Below are 26,789 nucleotides of genomic sequence, written 5' to 3'. Positions count from 1 at the left end.
CCTACCTGTCACACATCTGTCACTGGACCTTACGTTTATAAAGTGGCCATAAGTCTAAAGTCATTGTATGCATTTTACACACACACACAAACACACACATAAGATGAAGAGCTCCGTGAGTTTTCAAGGTGAAAAAAAAAATTTTATCATCAGAAAAGCCATATTCTTCTCTATTACATTCACACCCTGAGGACAAGCTTGTAGAGACCATCCTTTGTCCCTTTCAAACAACCAGCTTGGACCTACCCACAGAGCTCCTGCTAGCCTGAAGGCTCCCAGGGTATTAAGGGGATGGCCAGCCACCGGCAACCATAGAAGCTGGGTGACAGTCAAAGCACTGTCTGGCTGACATTGGCAGAGTAAATGTGTTACAGTTAGAAAGGGAGAGAGGAATGTATTAGGAGCCAGCTCTGAGCCTCCATCTGCCCCCTTCTGTATACTAAGGGGCTTAGACCCCATGGCCTCATGACCCAGAGGGCCAGGCTGGTAATCTGGACACTTCTCCCGGTAGGTCAGGAGCAAAAGGAAAGGTGGGGAACACCTGAAGGCGGTTCTCCAGGATAACCTTGCCTTCCCACACAACCAGGGCACCCTGCCTACCTGCCCACACAGAGCTAGGGAAAGGGTCAAGGCAGCTTCCTCGCCCCCACACCCAGCCCCTACCCAGAACAGAGGTGCCGCTGGCTCCTTGACAGACAGTCTCAGCACCTGGGACATGACCCAGAAAACTGACTGCTGACAGTTCCCTAGAGCACAGCAGGGGCCCAGGCTCCAGGACCCTTTCACCATAGACCTGCTGGGACGATCACTTTGAAAGCAGCTCTTGGCTGTCTGACACTTAAAATCTAGGACCTGGCACCCAAAGCCTACTGGGCAACACTCTGTCTGCGTAACCTGTATTTGCTCCTCACTCCTGCCCAGGGCAGCCTGGCGGAATCAGGTGTCAGTGCTGAGCAGGGCACCCAGGAGGTCAACCGATTCACCTACCTTGTTTACCGGCCTTCAGCTGATATTAGAGAGCGCCCAAGTGAGATCTCAGAGTCCCTGACCTGGTTGCGCTGGCGGGAACGTAGCTGATGCCGCCGCCCGCCCGCCCGCCCGTGCTATGAACTGTTAAAGTTTAACCGGCCAGCCTTCTCCGCCTCCTAGGCTGGGCGCAGAGAAGGAGCACCCGGTGACGCTGCTGCGCTGCGCTGTGCTCCACGCCCAGCCGGCTCTGGGCTGCGGGCTACCCTGTAATTACCTGACAGCTCTGACTGAGTTTAGGAACCGCGAGAAGCCTCAGTCTCATCTCTGGGATCTAGAGGAAGGAAGGGAAATGAAGAGGCATTCTAAAAATGCGGACTCACCAGTTCTCAACCTCCCCTGGCCGGTGTGTGGGAAAGGGCGGGAGGCTGGGCTGGCTGGGGCGGGGCGAGCCATCCCAGGCTTGGGCTCCTGGACCCGGCCCACTCTCCACAGGCCCCGCAGTGAAGGCGTGGCTCCCAAGTTCCACGTCCTGCGAGAGGGGACCATGGCCCGGGGCTCAGCAACCTCTTCTGGGTGCCGGGCAGGCTGGGGGAGAGAACAAGAGAAAAGGAGCTTTAAGAAGAGTGGGTATTTAACATGCTGTACCATCCAGAAGGGTCTACAAAAGCAAGGATCACCTACCACCCAGAATAGCAGGCCCGAGTGCAGCAACCCCTAGGAGCCCTGGGCTTACAGGAGGGTGACATCTCCAAGAGGGCCAGGAGAGAGTCGGTGAATCTTCCACCCACTGTGAAGATCTGGCAGAGGACACACGGGGCAGCAGGCCCACATGGAGGAACCTCCAGCATTGTGCTTCCAAACAGTGGTGAGTTTAATCCTTTTCCTCCATTCTGTCTAATTGCACCCAGCTGCTTGCTTAAGACTGGGCCTCCGGGCTCTGTCCCAAGCCAGTGACCCAGCAGCTACTACTCTGAGTACTAGCATCTCACTGAGGGGGAGCTTGTAAGGGGCTGCTGGCTTAGGGCCAGGGGCAAGCTGGGTTTACATTCAGCAAATTCTCAGAGCCAGTTCCTTCACACATGCAAGTGGCTCAGTGTTGGTGTCGAGGTTGTGACAGGCACCCTGCCAGGTGTCCTTTCAGTTCCCATTTCATTCCTTAATTGAGCATCTACTATGTGCTGGGCCCCTAGCAGGATGATTAGGAGAGATGGGACCTCAAACTTCCAGTCAGAAGAGGACAAGCCTTCAATAAACCTTCACGGCGGCATAAAACAATGGGTTACTGAAATGATGGCACAAACCCTTAATCCCAGGACTCCAGAGGCAGAGATCTCAATGAGTTCAAGGCCAGCCAGGGCCACTTAGTGAAACCCTGTCTCAAAACAATATGAACAGGCTCCAGGGAGATCAGAGGGATTTTTCCAAGTGGTGTGGGAATTTTAAGTGTGCTAGGAGCACCGACCGGTCCAGTGTCGAAAGTAAACAAATGGATAGAGTTCAAACACAAATTTTCAGACTTAGAGGTTTTTGTTTTTGTTTTGTGTGTATTTTGTTTTGTTCTGGTTTTGTTGTTGTTGTTGTTGTTGTTTTTTCTGTTTTTTCAACACAGGGTTTCTCTCTGTAGCAGCTCTGGCTGTCCTAGAGTCTCTTGGTAGACCAGGCTGGCCTCGAACTCACAGAGATCCGTCTGCCTCTGCCTCCCAAGTGCTGGAATTAAAGGCGTGTGTGCCTGGCTAGACTTAGAGTTTTTGGTTTGGTTTAGTTTGGTTTGGTTGAGACAGGGTGTCAAAAAAAAAAAAAAAAAAAAAAGCAGGGCTTGGTGGCACACGCCTGTAATCCCAGCATTCACAGAGGCTGAGACAGGCAGATCTCTGTGAGTTTGAGAGGCCAGCCTGATCTACACAGAGAAAACCTGTCTTGAGGGGAAAAAAAAAAAGACAAGGTGTCACTATGTAGGCCAGGATCACCATCTTCCTCACTGCAAAAGTCTTTATTGTGTGCCTACTGTGTGCAGGGCAGCCTCAAGGACATTTAAACTGACCAGACTTTTGCCCCAGATTCAGGCTGCAATGCCAGTTACAGAAGCAAAGTCAGATTAAAGGGGCAGCCGGGCGTGGTGGCACACACCTTTAATCCCAGCACTCGGGAGGCAGAGGCAGGCAGATCGCTGTGAGTTCGAGGCCAGCCTGGTCTACAAAGTGAGTCCAGGACAGCCAGGGCTACACAGAGAAACCCTGTCTCAAAAAACAAAAAACAGACTAAAGGGGCATCATGGAGTTTGAAGACTGAGTTGGACACACAAGGGACTTCCTACAGAGCTACAGAAAGGACTGTGGGCCATTTTTCAGTTTCTCCTATCCTCCTTGTACTGACCACTTCCTGGCAGGGAGCAAGAACACTCTCTGGTTCCCTGAGGGTGAGGGGCTTGTAGAGCTCTGCCCACATGGTCCATGCTGGCTTACTAAATGGATAGTCCTGAAACCTGAAATGCCACACACATATACGTACACATGTGCACACACACACACACACACACACACACACACACACACAAACCAAAGCTTGGAGAGGAGGTCAGGCTAGCCACTAGGTCTCAGCACTAAAGGCTACCACTACTAAAAGTGCCCACAAAATCTGCAAGGGTGAGAAAGGAGAGATGGTATTGAGTGAGGACGGGGCTGGGGGGGTGGGCAGGGGGCTGAAAATAGTAACTGAAGGAGGGGGGAGGTCTGAGAGGTGACAGGAGCTGCGCAGGGCATACACAGAGTCCCCAAAGTGGCTGGGGAACAAATGGGAAGGGTAGGACAGTCAGGCAGCCATAGCAAAGTAAAAGAAAGCCCCAGGGGCCCTTCTAAGAGAAGCCGAGGGGGGGGGGCTGCGAATGGGGGCTCACACCTACCTACCATCACTCACAGGTTCCACGATCCAGACTAGCCTAGGTTGCAAAGCAAGTTCAACGTGGCTCAAGGAACCGGAGAAAGCCTAGGAGGCAGCTGTTTCCTTCTTTGGGAGAAGTTCGGCTAGAATGCGAAGGAGATCAACTAAGAGATAGGGGAGAGGTGACAGGTGGGGTAGACAGAGGGGCAGGAACAGAGCATCTAGAGGAGGTGGGGGAGAGAGAAAAAAAAGCAAGAATCTGGAGTCGGAGACTGAAGATGAGACCCGATGCTTCCAGGGCCAAGTGCTGAAGAAAGTGGGGTCCTGGTCTTTTCCTTCCCTGAGTGAAGACAACATGGGGTACTCACCGGGCGGGCGGGGGACAGGAATGTGGACGAAAAGGATCAGAAAGATGGTTAGTATAACTAGCCCCACAGCGCTGATGCCTTGAGGTGGGCTGGAAGGCGGAAAGCAGCAAGAGGAGCAGATACAAATGGCCTCCCCAGGCAGCCTGGCCCAGAGCCAGGCATAAGGCCAACCACCCTGCAGGCCAGCGGGGGTAAAGACGGGAGGACCAGCCTTTGCAGGTGTTCCTGTGAGGCCATGTGAGACAGAAGGTCCTAGACATCAGCTCAGTCGAGGAGGGCTGAGGCAGGAGACCATATTTCTGTGCTATCAGGAAAGGAAGTAGAAGAAAGAGGAAGGGTGTGTGCTAGGTCTCCCAAGAGGAAAAAGCAGCTGAATTTAGCAGCTAGAAACCCTGGCGTGAGGTCAGGAGTATCAGGGAATCTCAGACAAGCCCAGGCTTCCAGGCCGAGAGAGAAGTGTATACTGTCCTATACAGGGCTTGGATCTGGGGCCCTGGGACCTTTACTAAGCTGGAAATCAGGGGTAGAGCTCTGAGGCTGGTTCGGGCCTTGGCCCTGCCACTTAAGAGCATCAATTACCTCCTCTTTGTCTTATCATCTGCACGGATAAAGTGGTAAGAACTGCACTTCACAGGACTGGTATAAACATGGGACAATGCACGTATGAAGTGTTAGCATATACAAAGGGCTCAGGATGCTATCTTTAGTGCACTCGTCCCATTGGTGAGTGGAGGCGAAGGCTGGCTGGGGGAGGGGCGCGTGCCTCTCTGGGTTTAGGCAAGGATGGTAGAGCTGCCCTCCTCCTGGGCCAGACCAGAAGACAGTGCAAAGATTGGGGGAGGGGAGGTCAGACTTCATAGTCACCTATACACCACTGCTGGAGATAGCTTGGTTCTCCTGGGTGAGCATTTTTGGGGCAGGGGGAGGGGGTAGGTGGCTAGACTGGTTTGGCCATCCTTGGCACACAGAACATGTTCTGGGGCATCCAGATTTCAAATTCTCTGCTCCCTGCTGCCCATTACAGACAGCAGAATTCACAGCCACACAAATATACAAAACCATTCTGGGGCTGCATTCCTAGCAAATGACTCTCTCTGACCAAGGAGACCGGCCCCTTTATGAAGGGCACGGGGAACAAATCCTACCAGGCTAGGAAGGGCACTCATCCAGTTTGGGGCAAAAGGACATTACGGAAGGTGAAGTTAGGGACAGTCCCAATGCCCAAGCTTGTGACATGCATTGAAGGGGGTGGGTGACAAACAGAACTTAAGAATTTAAATCCAGTTTCCTCCTTAAAATGTCTCAGGACCGGGCCTTTCACTGTGTCAGCCAGAGTTCTGCAGTTACTTGCAGTGGAAAAGGCTGGTGGGGACAGCTTCTGGGCTCCCCCTCCCTGCGGGGATTCCTCAGCTGCAGCTGTCAATGAGTTGATTCCTCTCAGCTTGCAGCTAGCGAAGAGTATCTCTGAGGCCCTTCCTCCTAATCTAGGAGCTGGCGCACCCCCACCTCGGGCCTGGCCGGAGAAAGAGAACTACCCTAGGACACAGAGGGAGGGCCCAAACAGCAGCCTTCCTGGAAGCAACCCATGGCAGGGGAATGGGGTGCCCTGGTCGACACCCAGCTCCCAGGTAGGCTCGGTACATTCCCTGCCTAAGAGATCCCAAGCGGGTCTAGGCAGCGCAACCCTAGAGGCTGTGCCACCCTCACGCCCAGGACCCGGCGAGATCCTCCGGCGAGAAAAACGCAGTGGGAACCCCGCTCACAGCCGGATTTCTATGGAACCCAATCACAGCATATGCTGCGGGTCGGGACAAGAGGGGTCCATGGGCAGGGTGGGCGCGGCGCCCACCAGGCGCTCTGGGAGGAGCCCGCCGTCCCAGCTCACCCTCAGCCTGCCGGGACCCGGACTCACCGGCCTAGCGGAGACAGGATCCCAGCGCCGCCGCAGTGCCCAGGGCTCGGCCCGCTCCGGCCCGCCCGCGCGAGGCAGCTCCACGCCGCCGCTGCCTCCTCGGCCCGCCCCGTGCCCGCCCCTCCCGCACTTTCCACAGGAAATGATTAACTCAGACCGCGGCGCGTTCCCATGGCAACGAGCTCGGGAGGGGGGCACGCGCACTCTCGCGCCCGCGCCCGCCCCAGGCGCGTGCCCCCTCTAGTCCTACCCGCCCCCCTCAGGCTGGTACACACTTGTGTGCTCACCCACTGGTGCAGGAGCCCAGGCAAACCTTGCCTGCGCCTTCAGAGCAGGCTCACACCCTCCACTGCACACCGCGTGCCTGCACACTCTCCCTCACCCAGCCAGCAGGAACGCAAGCCTCTCATTCCTACCGAGATGTTAATATTGGGAAATGGTTACATTCACGCTGAAATGGTTTGCACTCCGCCCCAAACCCAGGTGCAGAAGTTTCACTGCTCCAGCTAGGATTCACATACATCAAGCACACAGACTCACATCTTAACACTACATCTTCTCATTCTAGCAAACTCATACATGATCTTGCACATGAAGGAGATGAAGTATACACACACGTTCAGTTCACCTGCTCTGCTACACCGGCATGCACCCTCTCACTGTGCCTAGCCTGCCATACTGCCTCTCCAGCTGCGCCCCCTGCTCCCCAGCCAATGAGCTTTCTCTTGAGCAGCCGGCTTGGGGTTTGTTAAGGTAACGCACTCCCTTAAGCTCCAGCAGAACAGCTCAGAGTACAACAGCCCCCAGTTTGTCTTTAAAAGCTCCTTCCTGGGGCACCTAGGAGCGGCAGAAGGGGGTGGGGCGGGGGGGGGGGGGGAGACGACTGTAGCAGGCTCAGGCAGCCAAGAGAGACAGCTGACCCAGAGGAGCCACTCTGTTCTTTGTCTCCCAAACAGAGAAGCATTTATTCCAGCCACCGTGTGCCCACTCCAGGGTGCGGAAGGAGAGAGTGGCTCGGAGCCTAACCAGCAGAGGCTGACAGGTCCCCCAAATAACCTGAGAAGGGTGGGGGTCGACCCCTTCAGGCTTGGCAGGGATGGTCTAGGAGGGAGCTAGCGCGGGACCATGTCCCCTCAGATAAGCCTGTTTCCTGCTTCTGCCATAGAGACTTGAATGGAAGTGAAGAATCTGGACCAAGGCAGAGGTAAGAGGCAAGAGGCCTCGTGCCCGACAGGACAATAGACCTTCAGCTGGAAGCATGCACTCTCCTCTATTGGAGGCTTTATTCGTGGGTAAGTGGTTTGTCTGTCATTAAAGTTTGAATATAAACACAGACGCCTTGTCTTGCTTAAGGGTTGGGACACTGACATTAACTTCAGCTTCCTTCTAGCAAAGCCAAAGCCAGGTTTGCTTTGTTTTTTTGTTTTTGTTTTTGTTTTTTTCTTTTTTTCATCATTAAAAACATTTATTGTAGCCGGGCATGGTGGCGCACGCCTTTAATCCCAGCACTTGGGAGGCAGAGGCAGGCGGATCGCTGTGAGTTCGAGGCCAGCCTGGTCTACAAAGCGAGTCCAGGACAGCCAAGGCTATACAGAGAAACCCTGTCTCAAAAAACCAAAAAAAAAAAAAAAAAAAAAAAAAAAAAATTGTTCCCTTTTCTCCGATTACAAAAGTGATGGATGCTCATTGTAACAACCTGGGAATAAGTGCTGCCAACACTTTATTTAGTACAGCCCTTTCCTCCTGTGCACATAATAGACACTATTTATTCCTAGCGGACGTAGTGCCAGGCACTGTGCTGAGCTCTTTAGTAGCAAGATCCTATTTGACACTGATCAGCATCCTATGTCTGCTTGTTGAAAAGAGGAAGGGTTCACGGGCCAGAGCTGAGGCTCCTGAGTCCAGTAGAGATGATGTAGATGCACCACACAGAGTGCCACTGTGTATACACACACACACACACACACACACACACACACGATCGTAGGAAGCATCAGCAAAGGGAGATGAATAGGAGGAAGCATTCTTAAAATTCCAGCAAGGCTCTAGCTTGAAATGTTCAGTGATTATTAAGAATTTAAGAATTCACACTCTGCTGGCCCTAGTGCCGCAGGCCTGTCATTCTAGCCACTGGGGAGGCTAAGGGGAGGATTCAAGTTCAAAGTCTGCTGGTTACAGAGTGTCACCAGGAACTGCATACCAACACCATTTCCCCCTGATGGTTTCAATAGAGGTTGCCAACTCTCTCCCAACCATGGGAAAAATAAAAGATTTCCCAGAATCCTGTCCACTGGCCTTGATGCTTCCTGCCCCCTATAGGGTAGGGATGGAGCCGTCTAGGGCTGGATAAAAGGCAGTGACAAACCTCCACTCACATCTGCAGAACAAGGGGACAGCAGTGGTGTCTAGGTGCTCACTGCGGGGGTTGGGGGGCAGGAAGGGATGGGGACCCCCTCACACAGCTATCAGAAGTAGCCACGGGCCCAAGAGCTCTGCCCTAGAGGGAAGCAGAGAGGAGAAACTGAGGAATCGCTGCTGTGATTTGATCTCCCCACCCCCCTTCCTGTCCCCCTTTTCTCACAGTGGCCAAAGTCCACCACAGATAAGCAAGCAAGGTTTTTCAGTCTCTGGAAGTTGATTGGCCAGTGACCTCCAGCCTTGCCAAATGCCTGGAAGCCTCATTCCTTTACGCCACCCCCGCCCCACCTGCCTCTGCTAACCTTTATCTCGCCAATTCCAGATGACCTTCGAGTTCTGCAAGTCCAGCAAGCTCACCTTCGCTTTCCGCTTTACTCTCAGGGAGCAGCAGACACCAGGAAGGTTTCCCATCCCTAGCAGTGGCACCCGCCACCGCCACCGCCACCGCCACCGCCACCAGCACCCATCACTGTAGCCGATCCACACCATTCCCTCCTTGAGGACAGGGCCCTTTCCAGACATCATGACACCTCAAAAGTTTCTCACTCTGGTGCCTGGCATCACATACAGGGTAACTCACAGAGTATACACAGGTCGAGGAGAACAAGATGCAGGAAACATACCCAAATAGACTCCCATGCAAATGAAGGCCAATTCCTAGCAGACGGAAGGGTCCGTAGACAGCTGTTTCCTGTGGTCAGAAAGAAGGCTCTGCATCCGGGCAAAGTGTTTATTGTCTCTCCGTTCTGGGGGAACTTGTACTTTATTTGGTTTTTGTTTTGGCGTAAGGGTGAGGGGTTGCCTTGCTGTGTTGCTAGTCTTAGCCTTAAGCTCCTAGGCAGAAGCGATCTTCCTACGTCTGTAACTACAGGCACGGGCCTCTGTACCCAGGTCCCTGGAAGAGAACATTTTAGAGCTGACTCTCATATGAAGTGGTCCTGCTGATTGAAACCCACATCTCCTGAAGCTTTCCCATCACAGGGGAAGGTCAGAGCAAGCTGCATCCAGTCCCACTGTGTGACTTTAGCCTGAGCATGTTAGAAGCCAGGGGGTTGGGACCTCTCTTGGCCAGACTATAAATTCCTCTTGTGTGCTATAGACTCAGTTCTCACAGGCACTGGGGATTCCTGAAGGAATAAGTACTTTTCACCTGTCTCCCAAACCCCCTGCCTGATCCTTTGGCTCCCCACTTTCTAAAAGCCGTATTAACAGGATAAAAACATTTCTCCCATTTTCAGAGGGACTCTCCAATGAGGCAAGGCAACTCCTGGCCCATCCAAACCTAGCCTTGAAATTCTCAGACTTCCTGGCCTGTCACCATTTGCCCAGAGGCCTCATTCAATTGGCACTCTGGTCCTCCCGGGAGGGCAGCTAAAAACCTACCTCTGACCTGCTAAGGAATTTGGCATTCAAACAGAGGCTTTCTCATCCTTATCATCTCCTGTAGTCTAAAAAATGAGAGGAATGCAAACAATGGGGTGATAATGTATTTATTCCAGGTAATAAAAAGATTTATCACGAATGACCCAGAGAAGGGTGTGTGTGTGCCTGTGTGTGTGGTGTGTGTAAGTGCACCTTTAATCCCAGCACTCTGGAGGCAGAGGCAGGTGGATAACTGAATTTCAGGCCAACTAGGGCTATAGAGTGAGACCCTGCCTCAAAAAACAAAACAAAACAAAACAAAACCAAAAACAGAAGTGGCCCTTGGAGAGGCACAGTCGACAAGCTCTGCCCACCTCCCTGACTCATCTTGTCAGCCAAACACAAAAGCCTAGCTCCTCCCCAAACTCTCTGGCTTCATTTCCTGCTCCTGGTGCCTCTGCCCTTGTTCATCACCACCTGTGCCTCAGTGCTCCCATTTTTCCTTTCTTGCTCACTGATCTCTCCCTGTTTGAAGTTTTGGTGTTTGGTTGCCCTTTTGTGTTTTTATTTTTTATTTTATTTTCTTAATTTTTCGAGACAAGGTTTCTCTGTCACCTTGGCTGTCCTGGACTCGCTTTGTAGACCAGGCTGGCCTCAAACTCACAGAGATCTGCTTACCTCTGCTTCCCAAGTGCTGGGATTAAAGGTGTGCACCATCACACCCAGCTTGCCTTTTGTGCTTTTAATGGTGCTGGGTACTGGACAAAGAGCCTGGCAGATGATAGACAAGAGCCTTACCACTGAGCAGATCCTGGTAGTGTTGTTTTGTTTTAATTTACTTATTTTTATTTCATGTGCACTGGTGTTTTTGCATGCGTGTAAACCCTGTGTAAGGGTTTTAGATCACCTAAAATTGGAGTTAGAGACAGTTGTGAGTTGCCATGTGGGGCTGGGAATTGAACCTGCATCCTCTGGAAGAACAGCCAGTGCTCTTAACCACTGAGCCATCTCTCCAACCCCCCAGTAGTATTTGGTTTGGGTTTTGTTTTGTTGTTTTTGGTTTTTTGAGACAGAGTTTCTCTGTGTAGCCTTGGCTGTCCTGGATTCGCTTTGTAGACCAGGCTGGCCTCGAACTCACAGCGATCTGCCTGCCTCTGCCTCCCAAGTGCTGGGATTAAAGTCCTGGGCCACCACCGCTCAGCTCCCAGTAGTGTTTTGAAAGCTTTTACAGAGGTACTTCTGTTGGCATACTGCCCCAGTCTGCCTAGCAACCTATGATGTCATTACCTACCTGCCATATGCATGCCCCTGCCTAGGAGTATATAAAAGGACAAACCTACCTACCTCTCTCTCTTGCTCTCTTACTTTCTCCTCTCTTACCTCACCTTCTTATCTCTCTCTCTCTCTCTCTCTCTCTCTCTCTCTCTCTCTCTCTCTCTCTCTCTCAGGTATCCCTGCCACTATAATAAACTTCTCCATATCATATCTGTTGTGTGGTGCATATTTCATATTTAAAATTGGTGGCCCCTAAGGCACCTACCACCAACCCTGAGTTTAATCCCTGGCACCCATAGTAGAAGGAAGAATTGACCTCCACAAGCTGTTCTCTGACCTCCACGAGTATGCCATGGCACACACATGCACACAAAAAATAAATGAATTTTTAAATGTGAGGGGGGCTAGAGAAATGGGCGAGCGGTTAAGTACTTATTGCTCTTATAGAAGACCAGAGTTCAGTTCCCAGCACCCATGTGTGGTTCATAATTGTCAGTAATTCCAGTTCTAGGGGATCTGACACCTTTTATGGCCTCGTGTAGGCAAAACACTCAGACATAAAGTAAAGGGGGAAATGTAAATAAGGTTTTAACTTGAGATTATCAACCTGCTATGTTGCCCTCTTGTACAGGCTAGTCTCAAAACCCTGTGTTCAAGAAATCCTTCTGCCAAGCCAGGCATGGTGGTGTATGCCTTTAATCCCAGCACTCAGGAGGCAGAGGCAGGCGGTTCGCTGTGAGTTCAAGGCCAGCCTGGTGTACAAAGCGACTCCAGAACAGCCAAGGCTACCACAGAGAGATCCCGTCTCAAAAAACCAGAGAGAGAGAGAGAGAGGGAGAGAGGTAAATCCTTCTGCCACTAGCTCCAAAGTACATGGGATTTGCAGGTGTGGGCAAAATATATTTTTTTAATTGTATAATTATAACAGAAGCCAATAGAGTTTGGAAATGTTCCCAAGTCCTACTGCCCTTCATTTGGGTCATTGGTCTAGATTTTCTTCCTGGTAACAAGCTATGAGCAGATGTCAATCTACGGTAAGACAACACAGACAGACAATGGCTAGAAGTGGGCTTAGGGTCCAGCGTGGCTCAGCTTCTTTTTGTGAACACAGGGCTTTTGTTGTACCTAACCAATGAGGTGCTGTGGAATAGAAACGTGAGATCGTGTGAAACACCTTAGGCCATCACTGCAGGGACCTGGCGGTAGCAGAATGCAAGTAGGAGCTGATGGGAGCAGACTGGATGCTATTTTTTAACTCTAGACTCTCACTTTAAATTTTTTTCCGATGTAATTCTTCTGTTGTTCCTGTTGTCTTTCCTCGGGGTCTTGCTACATACCACACAGGCTGCCTAGACCTGGCTATGCTCCTGCCTCGTCCTCCTAAGTGCTGGGACTACAAGTCAGCACTACCGCACCTGGCTACCACATCACTTTTTTAAATGTCTATCCTTCTCTGTGAACCCCATAAAGGCTGAGGTTCAGCTCTCGTGAAACATTGGTCCTGATGAAAGGAATCATTGCTTTATTTTATCTGGGATACTGGAAACCAAACCAGAATCTCCCATGTTCCACCCATCCTCCACCACGGAGCTCTGCCCCTCGGCCCATCTACGGCGGACTTATTTAATGTTTGGGGTGGGGGGATTGTTTAGTTTTGTTTTTGTTCCTTGAGATAGGGTCTCATGTACCACACAGAATGGCCTCCAACTCATTTTGTAGCTTAAACTCTTGATCCTCCTGTCTCTGCGCCCCTCTAAGTACTGAAATGGCAGATGCGTGGAACCTTGCCTGGCACGTTGTTGGGTTTTTTTGTTGTTGTTGTTGTTTTTGTTTTAAAGAAGGGGTTTCCTGTGTAGCCCTGGCTGTCCTAGAACTCACTCTGTAGACCAGACTGGCCACTGACTGACTCAGAGATCCGGCTGCCTCTGCCTCCCAGGTGCCAGGATTAAAGACATGTGCAACCACCGCCCAGCTTGCCTGGCTAATGTATTACCTTATTTGTTTTGAGAGTCTCCTGCAGGCAATGCTGGCCTCAGACTTGACATGTGGCTGAGAAGATCCCTGAGCCCCTGATCTTCCAGCTACCACCTCCCAGATACTTGGATTGCAGAGCTACACCACCAACCCCAGCTCAATTACTATTTTTTTTTTTCAAATTGCCGACTAATATTCCATTGGGTGGCTGGGTCCCAAATGAGCCCACCATTTAGTAGGAGTTGATATTTAAATAGCTCCCCCTTTTCACTTTTATAAAGAACTTGCTCCCTTGCTTCCCCCCCCCCCAAAAGCACCCTGGGGCAGGAATAAGGACCAGGGGCTATCACCTTTAGAGAATCTTCCAGAACAGGGTCTAAAGTATCTTGCTGTTGCTTTCTACATGTTACCAGACTGCCTTCAGGAGGTCTGTACCAAATTTACCCCGTTGTTGGCAGCGCTTTTTGAGAAGAACCATTTTCACACGAATTTACAGTTCTTCCCTTGGATCTGGAATGCTCTCCCTGGCAGGTTCTCTGAGGAAGCACATGAAGAGACGGCTGTCAGAGCAGGGTGTGTCAGGCTGGCAGCCTCCACGTGCTCAGGCCAAGAGTGTTTGTCACCTGAGCTGGGTGGGTTTGGCTAAAGGCACTGACTGGCTCAGGCTCCCCTCCCCAGCCTGCTCTTCAGTCCCTGAAGCCTTCCCAGGTAGTCATGTGACATCCCCTTAGCCAGCATCGAAGAGTACTCAGGGAAACCCTGAATGGTACACTGTTTTCAGGTAGCCACTAGCAACATCATGTCTGGTCCCACCCCACCCCGACACTACATTCGGGCTTCAGTTGGTCCCAGAAAGGAAACCCATGCAGGCTGCAGCCAGGGCGCAGGTCAAAGAAGCTTCTAGCATACCTGCCTGACCACCCTGGCATCTGGGGACAGGGCTGCCTCAAGCCCCACTGGTGTTAACCTGCAGCATCGCCTGGCTGAGGCCGCCAAGGCCAGCTCTTCCTGTAGCCTGTCCTCCTCCTCCTCTGGGGGGTGGCCCCTGTTTGCAAACAGCGGCGGAAGTTTTGACGCTGCTCATTAGCCAGCCTCCCACGGCTCCCAGTTCTTAGTCATCCCCACAAGTTTCAACCTTCCTTCCACATGGGACTTTGCCAGCATCCAGGTGACGGGGAAGAAATGACAAGGATCCCTGTAGTTTCTGTGGCTTCCATATTTCATCTCCTAGGGGAGGGGAGGAATGAACTTCAACCATCCTTACGGCCAAAGCTGTGCAGGGCCTGGAACGCCAGTTTAGCTGTCATCTACTTAAGGACAGCCATTCCCAGCCCAGCCTGGACTCTACCTCTCATTCCATGGGAGTACATGCAGCTGGCATGATGGTTCATTCCCATTTTAAAAGTGGGGAAACTGAGATGTTACAGTATGAGACTAGCTAGGGGAGGCCCATGATTAGATATCAGGGAACACTGTTGAAAGGTAGCTAAGAACGCTGTAAAGTGGGGGCGGGGGGTATTTCAAGAAATAAACTGTGTCCTCTGGCCCACTGTGTGATTTGAGGCAGACTCCTCTTCTTTTGTTGGGCTTGCCCCGACTCCCTGGTAAAGAAATAGAACACAGTAGTCTGGGGCTCTTCCAGCACTGTAGAGCCAGGGAAGTTGGCTGATTGATCATTGGTGAGGAGGGAGAGAAAAGGGGCCATAATAAAGAGAGACCTACCCCAAGGTCAGCCAAAGAGGCCTTAAGGGCTCAGCTCCTAGCCCCTCTCCACTGATCCCAGCCCTCCCATACACATGTATGTGAAGTCATACAAACTGCAGGCTATAGCAACAGCTGTCAACTGGGGCCACGAGTGCCTTTCTGGGTGTATGTGGACCTGGAATGGAGAGGAGGTGAAGAAAAAAAAAAATAAATGATGTCTGACCAGGAGAGACCCAGTGGATCAGGGCAGGGGCTGGGCCTGAAAGCAGAGAGCCTGGGCTGAAAGCCCTGCAGCAGGGTGCACAGCTCACTCCAGAAGGGGAGTCAGGAACTCTGGGAGCTGCAGGTCTCCCAAAAGCCCCTGTTATCTGGTACACCCCATCTTAGTGACAACCTTGGGAATAGCAGGTAGGTGTAGCCCTCCCAGGGAACAATGCCAACACCAAGGGCTGCAAATGAGCAGTCCTGGTGAGACAGTGAAAGGCACTCTTTGGACACATTTGTCACCTTCAGAGCCACCAGGACCCTGTCAAACCCATATGGCTGCCAAGTTCTTGCATGGCACTAATTGAGATTCCACTGCTCTGAAGCACACCTCCAGCTTTGTACCCAGCAACTCTCGGGAGCCCATCACTGCTTACCAAGTGGGCTGAGCACCCTCATAGACACATGCTCCTCTGTAACATATGCCCAGGGAATAGAAACATAAGCATCCAGAGACTTAAGGAATCTGAGAGCTTCAGGCAAGAGGGTTGGACATAGTGCTTGCCAAAAACTAAAAGCTTGCTGGTCAGGCTGGCAGAGGTAGAAGAAGAACACCTTCCTCTTCCTCTTCTTCCTCCTCCTTCTCCTCCTCCTGCTAGCTGTATGTGTTGGAATGGTCCCTGGTCCCATGTGGGCTTGACTCCAGGGAGGCTAGTTCCTGCCCAAGTTGCTACATGCCCAGTGCTACATGCCTCACATAGCAGAACAGACTAGTCCTTGTCCCATGGTCACTCTATAGCAGGTCCTTTCACCATGTGATTGCCAGTGAAAATGTCACCTTGTGGTGCTTTGAATGAGAGATGTCCCCCAAGGCACCTGATTTTGGACACTTGGTCCTCAGTTGGTGGTGACGACAGGGAAGACTATGGAACTTTTAGGACCCAGGACCCAGGACCTTACAGGAGAAATTTTCTCGGGGGGCGGCAGTGGGGGGTGCATGGGGGGCATGTCTGAGACTTTGTAGCTTTGCCCTGCCTCCAGTTCTCTGCTTCTTATTTGCGACTAAGATGTGATCGCTCAGCTTCCTGATCCTGATGCCACTACGGATTCTAGTCATCTAGAACCATAAACCAAAGCCAACTCTTTTGTAGGTTGCTTTTGGTCATGGTATTTTATCACAGCAACAGAAGAGTAACTAACACAACCCTCCTCCGTGGGGCCGTGCCGACACTATCCAGTCCAAAGTCACCAGGACTTCCTTCCCTCACTTTACCTTCTGCTGGAGTGTGACTGAGGGGGCAACTCAATAGTCAGAGTAGGATGCCCTGATCCAGACCCCTCCCCCGGCAATGCAGTGTGACTTTGGGCAAGGCAAGACAGGTAACCTTTCTGAGCCTGGATGTTATGAGTGAGAATTATTAACTAAGCACTTATTATGTGCTGAATCTGAAAGCAGCCAGTGAGTGAGTGCTTGTGACGGGTAGCTTTAGTCATTAACTTGATACAGCCTAGAGTCACCCGAGAAGGAGTCTTCAGTTAAGGTGTTGGCTGTATCAGATTGGCCTGTGGAAACGCCTACGAGAGATTACCTTGATTAACTAACGTAGGAGGATCCAGGCCACTGTGGGCAGAACTAGCCCATAGGCAGGTGGTCCTGGGCTCTATAAGTAGGCTAGCCACACATGAGCCCGCCTGGGAGCCAGCAAGCAGTGTTCCTCCATCGTTTCTGCTTTATGTCCCTTCCAGGAGAGACTATGACCTGGAAGTGTAAGCCAACTAAATCTTTTCCTCCCCCAGGTTATACCACAGCAACAACAAGGCAACGGGAATAGCACTATTTATCCATGCTAGAGATGAGACGTCACTGTTCTCATCATTTGCTAAGTCTTGTTCCAAAGGCTAGCATGCAGAAGACACTCAAATTCGGGCCTATGAGATGGCTCAGCAGGGAAAGGCACTCGCTGCCAAGCCTGACCGCCTGAGTCCAACCCCCGGGTGGTGGAAGAAAAAAATGTCTCCCACAAGAGTTGTTCCCAACATATGCTTCATGGTGCCTCTGTGTCTGTGTGCGCATCCTAGTGTCTTCTTTCTTTCCTTCTTTGTATGTGTTACTCATGTGTGTGCTTACATGTGTCAGGGTGTTGGGGGGGCACTAGGTTGAGATAGGGAGTCTTCCTTAAGCCCTCTCCATCTTATTGAGGCAGAGTCTCTGACCTAAACCCAGAATGTGACAACCTGGCCAAGCCACCGTGCTCTGTGGATTCCATCTCCGCCTTCTGAGTGTTGGAATCACAGGCGGGCCACTATGCCCACCTGACATTTACATGTGTCTTGGGGCTCCGAACTCTGGTCCTCGTGCTTGCACCTCAAGCACTTTATCCACTGAGCCATCTCCTCAGCTCCACTCCAGTTTCGTGCAGTCACCTGTCCTCTCCAACCATCTCTCAGAAGCCTCGGGAACTCTTTTCAAGGTTTTCTTCCCTCTTTCTCCAACCTAGCTGGGCTGGACCGCATCAGCCTCCTGTCCTCGCTCTTCTACTAGGGTGCTCTCCAAGGCCACGATGATGCGCAGCCCTCTTCTCAGGAGGCACAGGCTCCAGCTTGAGAGACAGGGAGCACCTGATACAGAACTGTCTACCTGGGGCCCGAGGAAAGGCTTGGTCCACAGCAAGGTAGCCTAGACATGGTGTCACCAAGTTCTTCCATCTTACCGCAGATGTTCCAAACATCCCCCAGACATCGGCTACTTCCTGCCACAGACACCCACACGGGGTGGGGTACCTAAATTGAGCCTGCACCCCGTAGCAAGTGTCTCCAGTGCTATTGACATGTGGACTTGGCCATGTCCCCTGCTACAAACTGTCTGCATCCTTGAAGGCTTTTAGAAGACCTGTTCCCTTCCCCCATTGAGGTCCAATCTCAATGTAACTTACAGGTCTCGGCAAAGGATGCTGGGAAACTCTTCCTGGAAGATCTGAGCCATTTGTCTTGCTACCTGTAACTTCTTAATGATACAGAGATAGAGAGGAGAGGAGAGGTGAGGAATGGTGCCCCTATTTCTAGTAGCAAGTCTTGAAATATTCCCATTAAGCTAGGTCTGTGGTGCACACCTGTAATCCCATAACTATGGAGGCTGAGGCATCAAGTTCATGAGTTTGAGGCTAGCCTAGGTTACAAAAGGAGTTTCAAGCCAGCATGGACCACATAGAAAGACCCTGTCTCAACATACCACTGCCCATCCCCGAAAGCCCAGCTAGTATTGGTGACACACACCTTTAATCCAGCATTCAGGAGGTGGAGGTAGGTGGGTCTCTGAGTTCAAGGCCAGCCTGGTCTACAAAGTAAGTCCTAGGAAAGCCAAGGCTATGCAGAGAAACTCTGTCTCAAAAACACAAAACAAGACAATCCCTATTACAAGTGAGAAAAGCCAGGATGGCATGGTGGCTCACTCCTTTAACCTCAGCCTTCAGAAGGCAGAGACAAGTGGATCTCTGAGTTCAAGGCTAGCCTGGTCTACCTAGTCTACAAAGTTCCAGGACACCCAAGGCTAATACACAGAGAAACCCTGTCTTGAAAAACCACAATACAGGTGGGCGTGGTGGCACATGCCTTTAATCCCAGCACTCGAGAGGCAGAGGCAGGCGGATCACTATGAGTTCGAGGCCAGCCTGGTCTACAAAGTGAGTCTAGGACAGCCAAGGCTACACAAAGAAACCCTGTCTCGAAAAACCAAAGGGGGGGGGGGAGAAAACACACACACACACACACACACACACACACAAGATAGCTTAGTGAATGAAGGTGCTGATGGCCTGGTGTGGACCCCACTTGGTGAGAGAACTGACTCTCATGGGCTGTCCTCCAACCTACACACACACACACACACAATTAATCAATTAAAAAAAGAGAGAGACATGGCCAAGACAGAAAAGACACCAAAAGAGGGCTGTCAGAGCTGTTCTTTCTCCAGACCCAGATGATCTCCCTCTTCCCCATTTTTACCCCAGAGGTTCTCCCCTCTGTCTTGGGGAGGAAGGCCTCTGAGACCCAATCTTAGTCTCCATGCAATTTGGGCTGTGCAATCAAGGGCTCTGGCCACCATGGCTGCTGAGACCTGGTCCCAGTTCTGAGGCCCCTGTGAGTCACAGCTGACTTCATGGGCAGCAGCCCGAGCTGCCTCACAAAACCACAACAGACTGCATGGTGACAGCTCGGGCTTGGAAGAATGTTGTTGCCAGACAGGTTTATGAACCATCCCAGCTCCGAAACCAGGCTAGGCTGCTGCTGCTGCTGCTGCTGCACGGGGCGGTGTCTGGGACAACCCCCACCCCCTCGGTACAAGGATGTGTTCAGGACCCTTAACCTCAACACACCCACCACGGACTCAAAGAAGCCAGCCACCACACCTCTGGAGCTGCCAAGGTGGCTCAGGGGGTACAGGTACGCGCTGGCAAGCCTGGTGAACTGAAGCGCCCCAGAACCCACATGGTGGAAAGAAAGAATTGGCTTTCCCAAGTTGTCCTCTGACCTCCACACATGTGCTGGGGCATGTACAAAGTTCTAGGACAGCCAGGGCTATTATACAGAGAAACCCTGTCTCGAAAAAACCACACACACACACACACACACACACACACACACACACACACACACACACGATGACTTAGTCAATGAAGGTGCTGTTGCCAAGCCTGATGAATAAATAAGATTTTTAAAACTAGAAGTCCCCTCCCCTCTTCCAAGCAAGGCAAAGGGGGATACTTGGAGAATGTGACCATGGGCAACCATTCTATGCCACTCCAATAAGACATGGGGTCAGGGGAGTTGGGGGACTCACCAAAGGAGTCTGCAGGCATCAAAGCCAATCTTGAGCCATGAATACTGAGTATGGTGACAGCAATGACAACACCCTATGCAAAGTGGGCTCTACACAGCACGTTTCCTATCCTGTACTATGAGGGTCTTGTGACCCTGGAACAAAATTTCCCCAAAGCAGGTAGCTAAAAACAACAGAACATTTCTAGCAGTTCTGAAGACTAAAGTCCACAGCCAAGATCACCAGCAGGGCCCTGCTCTTTCAGCCAGGCCCTAGGGGAGAGCCCCTGTCTTTCTGGTTATTGTGACAATCCTTGCTTTTCCTTGGCTGGAAGATAGAGCGCTTCTTGCTTGTCCTTGTCTCTGTCTCTGCCTCATACCCTGAACTTCCCTTGTATCTAGAGTCCTCTCCTCTTAGAGACATCATATTATACTCATGGGCCTATTCTAAGCCACTATGACTGCACAGATGTAGACTGCAAAGATCGCATTTCTAAAGAAGGTCGTAGTCACTAGTTCAGGGAGGGCACATACATTATTTAACCCAATACTTCACGTGCAATTCTCTCAACAAAGCGGATCCTGCTCTTACCTGCATCATGTCTTACAGACAAGAGATTCAGAGAGGTTAAACAACTGGCCAGAGATCACATAGCCACACCTGGGCTTCTCTGACTCTATAGAGTGCCAATGATGTTGTCTCTTACCTCACCCTCCTCACATGGCCAACAAAGCTCTTCCTGAACAACCTTGAGGGGCTAGGTTCATAGTTCACAAAGGAAATGGGGGTGGAATGACTCTATTTATTGGCCAAACTCATTCAGTTAAAAAAAAAAAGTGGCAGGTCCTCTGGGCCCAAGTCTGGCACACTGTACCGTTTAGGCTCCATTGGGCATTCTGTGGCTTTACTAGTCAAGGCTATTGGCCCGGTGTATCAACGGCATTACTATGTTTGCTGATAATGTCCACTTTGGCTACAGCTGCCAAGCTTGTTAAAGGCTCCAGTTGGCCTCCTCGGGTATCAGACCAGTGCCAGCTACTATCTGAGTAGTCACACCGTGCAGATCTGATTAAGAATCCACAGGAAGGAAGGGCTGAAGAGACAGACCTCTTAGTGGTTAAGCGCACACACTGCTTTTGTGGAGGAACTGAGCTCTGTTCCCAGCACCCTCAGTCAGGGACTCTGGCCCTTTCTTCTGGCCTCATAGGCACCTGCACCATGTACACATACCCACACATAGAGAAAAAAAATAAATCCTAACAAAGAAGGATACATGGCAGACAGACATGGTACACACACATATATTCCCAGCAGTGCAAAGACCAAGAGGCCAGCCTGGGCTATATAAATTGACTGTGGTTTTGTTTTGTTGTTGTTGTTGTTGTTGTTGTTTTTATGTATTATGTATACAGTGCTCTGCCTGCATGTACACCTACAGGCCAAAGGAGGGCATTAGATCACATTATAGATGGTTATAAGCCACCATGTGGTTGCTTGAATTTGAACTCAGGACTTCTGGAAGAACAGCCAGTGCTCTTAACCTCTGAGCCATCTCTCCACCCAACCATGGGTTTCTTGTTTGTTTTTTGTTTTTGTTTTGATTTTTTGAGACAGGGTTTCTCTGTGTAACAGCTCTGACTGTCCTGAAACACTCTCTGTAGTCCAGGCTGGCCTCAAACTCATGGAGATCCACCTGCCTCTGCCTCCCAAGTGCTGGGATTAAAGGCATGTGCCACTACCTCCAGGCTTGCCCCTGGCTTTTTTGTTGTTGTTTGTTACTATTATATGTGATTATTTGAAATGATTTTCCAAACTGCCCAATGATTTAACAGGCCTTTCCTTACTTTTATCTCTAACAACAGACAACCCAATTTTTGTTGCTCTTAACTATCATGAATGCTATTTTAATAATATATTTTGCTAACACCAGAGCCCAACATGTTGACCAGTTAGTCCTACAGATTTCAGCTTTCCTTGGCAGCTGTGGTGCCATTGATGGATTCTTGGGATAACAGGAAGCTGGATGTTCTCTCAGACCCTGTCTCTGACCTCTGTAAGAATCAAGCAATACTTGTCTCTGCTCTAGGCCTTTCTGTTGCCTTAAAACTAAAAGCCTAGGGACTAGAGAGATGGCTCTGCAGTTAAGAGCACTGGCTGCTCTTCCAAAGGACCCAGGTTCAAATTCCAGCCCACATGGCAGTTCACTACTGTCTGTGATTCCAGTTCCAGGGGATCTGACACCTTCACATAGACATACATGGAGGCAGAACATGGATATAAATAAATAATTAAATAAATAAATTAATATAAATAATTAATATAAATAAATAATATAAATAATTAATAAAAAATAAAAGCCTAAAGGGGAAAAATTAAAGGTCTTATCCCTATATAAATCCCATCATGATTATTTTCATTTACTTTTGGTTTTTTAAAAAGTCCCAGTGCTTTCTACAGAGCTTACAACAGCTCAACGCTGGTCCAATAACAGGGCCATCTTCCAGTTAACTCTAGTCACAGATTTCCTCCTGATCCTCAAACATGTCACCAGGCCTCTGATCCCCAAACATGTCACCAGGCCTCTGTGGCTTGCTGTTACTTCTGCCTGGGATGCCCCTCCATACACCCTTCGTGCTAGCTCCTCATCCTTAGACTCCCAGCTCAACTGTCCCCTCCTGAGTCACCTTAGAGTCAGGCAGAGGCCCCCAGCCATTTATCATGTCTAGTTACTGCCCCTTCCTTGTGGCACTTACTACCCCCTGTAATTATCTTCTGTACTCGTCTCTCCTGCTTCCCAGTTGTCTTTCTTCCGTGAGGCAAAGGCTTCTGGTCTCATTCCCTGCCACTCTGAGCACCTGCCACACTGCCCAGCACATATCAGGTCCTCAATAGAAAGTCACTTAATGAATAAATGAGGCTAAAATGAGTCTAGTAGGGAATGCAGAGACCCACAGAACAAACAGGTAGAAGGCATCAAGAGACTGGCCCAAGAGAGTGAGGCCCAGCTGGAAGCCACTAGGGACACAATGGCCAAGCAGAAGGGATGACCTCTACCAGAAGAAAGTCTATGACTAGATCTAATTGGGGGTGGACTTGAACATCATCTTTGGGCCAGCCTCAAACAACCTGGTTCGCCACAGTGAGGAGTAAGCTCTGTGAGAAAGGTATACAATTCTGGATGCAGAGTTAGAAAGAGAAGCCAGGCGACCCTCTGCTGCCCCAGGTCCAGCTATTGTTCCAGACACCAAGCAGAGAAGAGGTCTTTGGTCTGGGTCATCATGCATAGCCCAAAAATGGTAGCTTGGATTGGGTGGCAGAGACTTTTGTTTTTGTTTTTTTGTTTTCAAGACAAGGTCTCTCTGTGTAGCCTTGGCTGTCCTGGACTCACTTTTTAGAACAGTCTGGCCTCAAACTCATAGTGATCCTCCTGCCTCTGCTTCCTGAGTGCTGGGGTTAAAGGCGGGTGGCAGAGACTAAACTCTAAGGTGAAATGACTACCCTATGGGTCTTCATGTCCTTTGCTGGAACCTCTCCAAAGTACTGAAGGCTAATTGCATCCTCTTTCTTGGAGGTCTGGAGAAAGTATACAAAGATCTGCCTAGCTCTGAAGGTTCCTGGGGTTGGGGAGTAGTGGTGCATACCTTTAGTCCCAGGCAGAGGCAGGAGGATATCTATAAGTTTGATGCCAGCTTGGTGTATATAGAGTGAGTTCCAAGCCAACCAGAGCCACATAGTGAGACCCTGTGTCAAAAAAAAAAACAACAAAAAAAACTGATGATGATAACAATAAGGGAGTTCAGAAGTAGGGAGAAGAAAAGGTAAAGAAATGGGAATTGGGGGAAGGCTCAAGTCTGGGGGCTTCTTTTGAGATGGGGTCTTGCTTTGTAGCCCAGTATGCTCTTGAATTCTCCATGCTTCTGCCTCAGCCTCTTAGGTGCTGGGGAAGCCATGCTTATCTATGCACATATCTGACTTTTCATACAGCCTTTTTTTTTTTTTAACTTTTTGTTTTTAACATTTTATTTATTTATTATGTATACAGTGCTCTGCCTGAATGTATACCTGCAGGCCAGAAGAGGGCATTAGATCACATTATAGATGATTATGAGCCACCATGTGGTTGCTGGGAATTGAACTCAGGACCTCTGGAAGAGCAGTCAGTGCTCTTAGCCGCTAAACCATCTCTCCAGCCCCTTCATACAGTTTTAAAGGAAGGATTATAGCCTGTAGGCCTGGAACTCAGAAATCGGTTTCTTTGTTTATCCTTACAATTTTTTTGGACTTTTAAAAATCTTTTTTGTTTTGTTTTGTTTTATGGGTTTTTTTTTATCTTTTCTATTTATTCTTACAATTTTTCTACAGAGTCTGTAATATGGGAAACAGAAGAGACAACGAATGTGGTCCCTTCTACTGAACGTGTGCAGTCTCTCCCGCTGGTGGCCCCATCCTTCTGGGCCAAGACCTGTCCTGACCTTAGTGCTGAAAGCTCCTCATCCTGGAAATCCCCCAGCTCTGTGGGAATCCACGTGGCTGGTCACTCTACTCCCAGGCATCCCTCTGAGCCTGGTGTTGAGTTTGTGATCCTCCTGCCTTATTCCCCAGAGAGCAGAGATTACAGGGTTGAGTCCCCACTCTTGGCTTAGCGGACTCTTGCTGCACGCATGACGCCTCCACTGGAAAATTCCACACCTGACCTTGTGTGACATGTCACGGTTGAAATGCGGACACATTAAAAGTAATCCACAAGCCAGATGAAGTGGCCCAGACCTGTCATTCCAGAACACAGGAAGCAGGTTGAAGGACCAAGGCCTAGCTCAAAATACACACACACACACACACACACACACACACACACACACACACACAATTTTGATGATGGACATAGGTTGAGACAGGGTTTCTTTGTATAGCTTTGGCTGTCCTGGAACTCACCAAGCTGGCCTCAGAGATATCCACCTGCCTCTGCCTCCCAGAGTACTAGGATTATAGGCACGCACTTCCACACCCAGCTTCACAGAATTTTTCTTTTTTCTGAGACAGGGTTTCTCTGTGTAACTTTGGCTGTCCTAGACTCACTTTGTAGACCAGGCCAGCCTCAAACTCACAGCGATCTGCCGTCCTCTGCCTCCCAAATGCTCAGATTATAGGCATGTGCCACCACGTCCAGCTTCACAGAAATTTTTAATAAAAATCTTTAAAATGAACCCCTACACAGATCTAGCCAATGGACAGGGCATTCTCCACAATTGAGTAGAGAGTGGGGTCTGACTTTCACATGAACTCTGGTGCCCCATATTTGACCACGTCCCCTTGATGGGGAGGCCTGGTGGCACTCAGAGGAAGGATAGCAGGCTACCAAGAAGAGACTTGATACCCTATGAGCATATACAGGGGGAGGAGGTCCCTCTCAGTCACAGTCATAGGGAAGGGGAGTAAGGGGAAAATGGGAGGGAGGGAGGAATGGGAGGATATAAGAGATGGGATAACCATTGAGATGTAATATGAATAAATTACTAAAATATATATATTTTTTAAATCTTTAAAATGAACTGAGGAGATGGCTCTGAGGCTAAGAGCGCTGGCAAGTCTTCCAGAGGGCCCAGGTTCAATTCCCAGCATTCACATGGCCACTCTTCATCATCTATAACTCCATTTCTAGGGGACTCAATGCCTTCCTCTGGCCTCCTCAGGCACCAGGCATGCATGTGGCACACAGATACATATGCAGGCACAATACCCGTATACTAGTAAAATAATTTTAACAACAACAACAAAAAAAACCCATAACTACAGGCTGGCAAGATGGCTCAGTGAGCAAGCAGAAGGACCTGAGTTGGGGTCTCCAGCACCCATTTAAAACTTTAAAAATTTTTAAAAATATGGCACAAATTTCCTTTCAGGCCATATGAAGGATAAAAGAGCTTGGGTTTAGACTTGGGTCTCCCCTGCAAAGAGATCTCATCATGTGTATGGAAATACTATATTTAAAAAATCTAAAATACTTCTAGGCCCAAGCTTTTGAATAAAGGCTCCCCAAACAGGAGATGCACAGATGATGGCGAGCGTGGTGGTGCACACCTTTAATCCCAGCACTTGGGAGGCAGAGGCAGGCGGATTGCTGTGAGTTGGAGGCCAGCTTGGTCTACAAAGTGAGTCCAGGACAGCCAACGCTACACAGAGAAACCCTGTCTCAAAAACAACAACAACAAACAAACAATAACAACAAAACAAAAAAACGACAAAAAACAAAACAAACAAACAAACTGAAACAAAACAACAAAAAAAAGTACAGATGAGCCCGATGCCGTGCCATACACCTTTATCTCCAGGAGGTCGAGGCAGGGTGGGGAACTTAAGGACAGCTTGGGTTACAGAACAAAAATCTGGACAGAGTGTGGGGGAGTGAGGAAGGGGGAGAGACAGACAGACACAGATAGACAGGACTAACGGATGTATCATAAGCTTCAAGGAGGGAACCATGAAGGTGGCTGGGGCAGGGATACCGTAAGCTTGCTAAATTCACACAAGACATCTCAGCACATCCAACAAGGGGCAGCTACCACCCTGTTATCACAGTAAGGTGCTCTCTGTATTGTGTAGCCTTCCATCTGCACCCCTCCCCCCTGCACCCCTCCCCCCTGCACCCCTCCCCCCTGCACCCCTCCCCCCTGCACCCCTCCCCCCTGCACCCCTCCCCCCTGCACCCCTCCCCCCTGCATCCCTTCTGAGGCCCCTGGGTGGAAAGAAGCAGGCACCTTGCTCCTCCCACGAAGCACCTCCTGGCCAGGGCCTCAGGCCAATAGTTACCCTGCACCTCCAGCCTACTCAGCCATCACTGGGGTTGGAATCTCAGGTGAAGGATGAAAGAGCTGGGACAGAGCACTTCATGGCCAAAGAATGTGACCCAAGG

General features: G+C 50.2%; 1 protein-coding gene and 1 long non-coding RNA gene across 10 annotated transcripts in view; one reads left to right on the top strand and one right to left on the bottom strand.

Annotated features, from left to right (window-relative positions):
• KIFC3 (kinesin family member C3) overlaps window positions 1-26,789 on the bottom strand; it is a 92,905-nt gene that overhangs the window by 30,578 nt on the left and 35,538 nt on the right. For 4 of the 8 annotated variants that reach the window (XM_084755268.1, XM_084755264.1, XM_084755267.1 and 1 more), the window contains exon 2: window positions 1,350-1,554. In XM_084755268.1, the coding sequence (XP_084611394.1) occupies window positions 1,350-1,554 (205 nt within the window). Of the gene's footprint in view, window positions 1-987; window positions 1,218-1,243; window positions 1,307-1,349; window positions 1,555-6,126; window positions 6,273-26,789 lie in introns of those variants that run through there. The other 4 variants (XM_084755271.1, XM_084755273.1, XM_084755269.1 and 1 more) reach the window with 3 other exon arrangements.
• LOC311582318 lies at window positions 1,561-25,283 on the top strand. Of its 2 annotated transcripts, XR_014774079.1 has the most exons (5): window positions 1,561-1,834; window positions 5,703-5,842; window positions 6,695-6,879; window positions 7,292-7,418; window positions 24,242-25,283. It is a non-coding gene; the product is annotated as an uncharacterized lncRNA (long non-coding RNA). The 2 variants fall into 2 exon arrangements; XR_014774080.1 differs by lacking the exon at window positions 24,242-25,283 and having other exon boundaries at window positions 7,292-7,599.

The sequence above is a fragment of the Acomys minous genome (assembly GCF_964271855.1).
Source record: "Acomys minous genome assembly, chromosome: 14".
Taxonomy (NCBI): domain Eukaryota; kingdom Metazoa; phylum Chordata; class Mammalia; order Rodentia; family Muridae; genus Acomys; species Acomys minous.
Note: the sequence above shows the minus strand (reverse complement) of the source record. Positions and strands in the feature narration are given on the sequence as shown.